This window comes from Protobothrops mucrosquamatus, unplaced genomic scaffold (genome assembly GCF_001527695.2).
Source record: "Protobothrops mucrosquamatus isolate PMUCROS unplaced genomic scaffold, P.Mucros_1.0 scaffold949, whole genome shotgun sequence".
NCBI lineage: Eukaryota > Metazoa > Chordata > Lepidosauria > Squamata > Viperidae > Protobothrops > Protobothrops mucrosquamatus.
Genome location: NW_015387195.1, coordinates 203,337 through 205,749, shown reverse-complemented (window position 1 = coordinate 205,749; position 2,413 = coordinate 203,337). Strand labels below are relative to the sequence as shown.

General features: G+C 57.8%; 1 protein-coding gene across 1 annotated transcript in view; it reads left to right on the top strand.

Annotated features, from left to right (window-relative positions):
* Window positions 1-2,029, top strand: part of LOC107290660 (barH-like 2 homeobox protein) — a gene marked incomplete at its 5' end in the record, with an annotated part of 6,834 nt that extends 4,805 nt beyond the window's left edge. Inside the window, 2 exons of the mRNA XM_015819563.1 lie at window positions 866-923; window positions 1,717-2,029. Coding sequence (XP_015675049.1) covers window positions 866-923; window positions 1,717-2,029 — 371 coding nt within the window. The remainder of the gene's footprint in view (window positions 1-865; window positions 924-1,716) is intronic.
* Window positions 2,030-2,413: the final 384 nt, after the last annotated feature.

The following is a 2,413-nucleotide window of genomic DNA, read 5'->3' as shown; positions in this document are numbered from 1 at the left end:
ATTCTTGGCAGAGGAAACGCGGGCTGGAAACCTCTGCCCGGTTGTCATCTTCGCTATAATTTTCTGTCTCATTTCATACGGTCGCAGCCACCCTAATTCTGTCGGAAAACATTAGCGTCATTTACAGCCCGGCTAAACAAGGCAGCTCCACGCTTGTTAATCTGGCTGCGTTTCGTGCGGCCGTGGTTGACTTCGGTGTGTCGTGCGCCTGCTGAAAACCCCACCGACGTTCACTATGGGAGCTTTTTTTCCAAAGAGAGATTAACTAACATGTAGGTTCTGCGTTAGGAAGGAAGGGAACGGATTTGGGAAGGAAGGGAACGGAACCTCCTCTTCCTCTTCCTCCTCCGTGTGTTTTGCAATGTACCCACACGAGGGAGGGAAAAGAGATGGTCCGTATCCCTCGCGTTTAGCCTCGTCTTCTTGCATCTGGAGGCCTTGTGTCTCCCGACAGAAGGAAAATTAGCCACCTTCCATTCCCATCCTCCCCTCCCCCTTCTCTCCACCCCTCAAAGCAACAGGGTTGTACAATCCTAAAATGTTCAGGATTGTGGTTTCCAGCGACCACAACCTTCCAGCGATTTCGCTTTTTCCTGCAGGCCCGCGCCTTATCTCCAGGAAGGGGATGGTAATGAAACTCTCCCAAGGCTGTCTTTTTTTTTTTTCCCCTCTCCCTTTCTCCCCCAGCGTCTGCTTAAGTGTTGGATAGAGGAGGCTATTTTCAAACGGCCTGGTGGAGAGCCAGCAAAAAGCGGGAATACGCTGTCTGGAGTTTTCCAGAAAGAGGGGCTGGTTTCCTTCACCCTCCCCACCCAAGCAGCTGTTTACCGTGTAAATTCATCTTTTTTTTTTTTTTTTGTTGCAGAAAATGTTATAATTGGTGGGGGCGGTAAAGACTTTCCTTCTGTTATTAATATTGGAGAGCAATTATGAATATGAAAACGGGGTTCGACGGGGTCGTAGGTAACAATGTAATTGCGTCTCTGAAAGGAAAATGAACAGTGAAGAGTTTATCAGCTCTCGTTGTCACTTATAGGCCGGGCGAGACTTAAGAGTGGCTCTCCTTGTGTGTGTGTGTGTGTGTGTGTCTTTCTCTCTGTGTGTGTCAGGCCGGGCGAGACTTAAGAGTCGCTCTCCTTGTGTGTGTGTGTGTGTGTGTGTGTGTGTGTGTGTGTGTGTGTGTGTGTGTGTGTGTGTCTGTCTCTCTCTCTCTCTCTCTCTCTCTCTCTCTCTCTCTCTCTCTCTCTCTCTCTCTCTGTCTTTGGCTTCCAAATGCTTCCCAGGATTTTCCAAGTGGCAGCTCCTTCTGATTCCTCTTGCGCCCGCCGATCTCCCCCCCCCCCCAGCCAGAGCAGTTTTCTGCTCTAAGACCCCACCAGCCGCGCAGTAATTGTGCTGCAGCTGCGCTTCCTTCAAGGAAAGGCCCGGTGGACGCAAGAGACTCGGGCAAGCCAAAACAGTCTTCTGCCAGAGTTCGGTTCCCGCGTGTCGGGAGGAAGGGAAGGGTGTGTGTGTGTGTGGTTGTGGTGTGTGGAGGCCTTATGTCGGGAGGAAGGGTGTGTGTGTGTGTGTGTGTGTGTGTGTGGTTGTGGTGGTGGTGGTCAGCCCGGTTCTCGCTCCCTTCCCCCTAGCCTCCCCTCCTAGCCTCCCCCCCTAGCCTTCACCCCCCCACTCCTTCGGGCCCAGCCGACGGTCTCTCCGTTCCCTCTCTTGCAGGACCAAGTGGAAGCGGCAGACGGCGGTGGGGCTGGAGCTGCTGGCCGAAGCCGGGAACTACTCGGCTCTGCAGCGGATGTTCCCGTCGCCTTATTTCTACCACCCGAGCCTGCTGGGGAGCATGGACAGCACCACGGCGGCCGCGGCGGCCGCGGCCATGTACAGTAGCATGTACCGGACTCCGCCGGCGCCTCACCCTCAACTCCAGCGGCCTCTGGTGCCCCGGGTTCTGATCCACGGCCTCGGGCCGGGGGGGCAGCCGGCCCTCAACCCCTTGTCCAACCCCCTCCCGGGGACCCCCCACCCGCGGTGAAGGACCTCACCGGGCGACTCGCTCACCCCGGCGCCCCCCCCTCCTCCACCCCCGCCGGACAGAGCCCCCCCTCGCTCCCCCCAGCAGCCACTCAGAGCCAGAAAGGAGCCGAGGCGAGCGAGGGGGGGGGGAAACCAAGTCACGGAGCCGGAGGAGCGACCGACTCGGAGCGAAGGGACTCTGGAACCCGTAAGTGACACGTAGCCACCGAGTCCCGCAGCGGCCCCCGGAGGAGGCGGGGGGGGGGGAGAGAGAGGAGAGGGGTGTCCGGGAAAAGCCGGAGGGCCAGGCGGGACTCTGGAGGGACGCCGAGAGAGAAAGGACGCCTCCCCTCCCACCGCGGCCCAGGAGGCAGAAGAAGGCCGAGGGAGAGCGGAGAAGTTT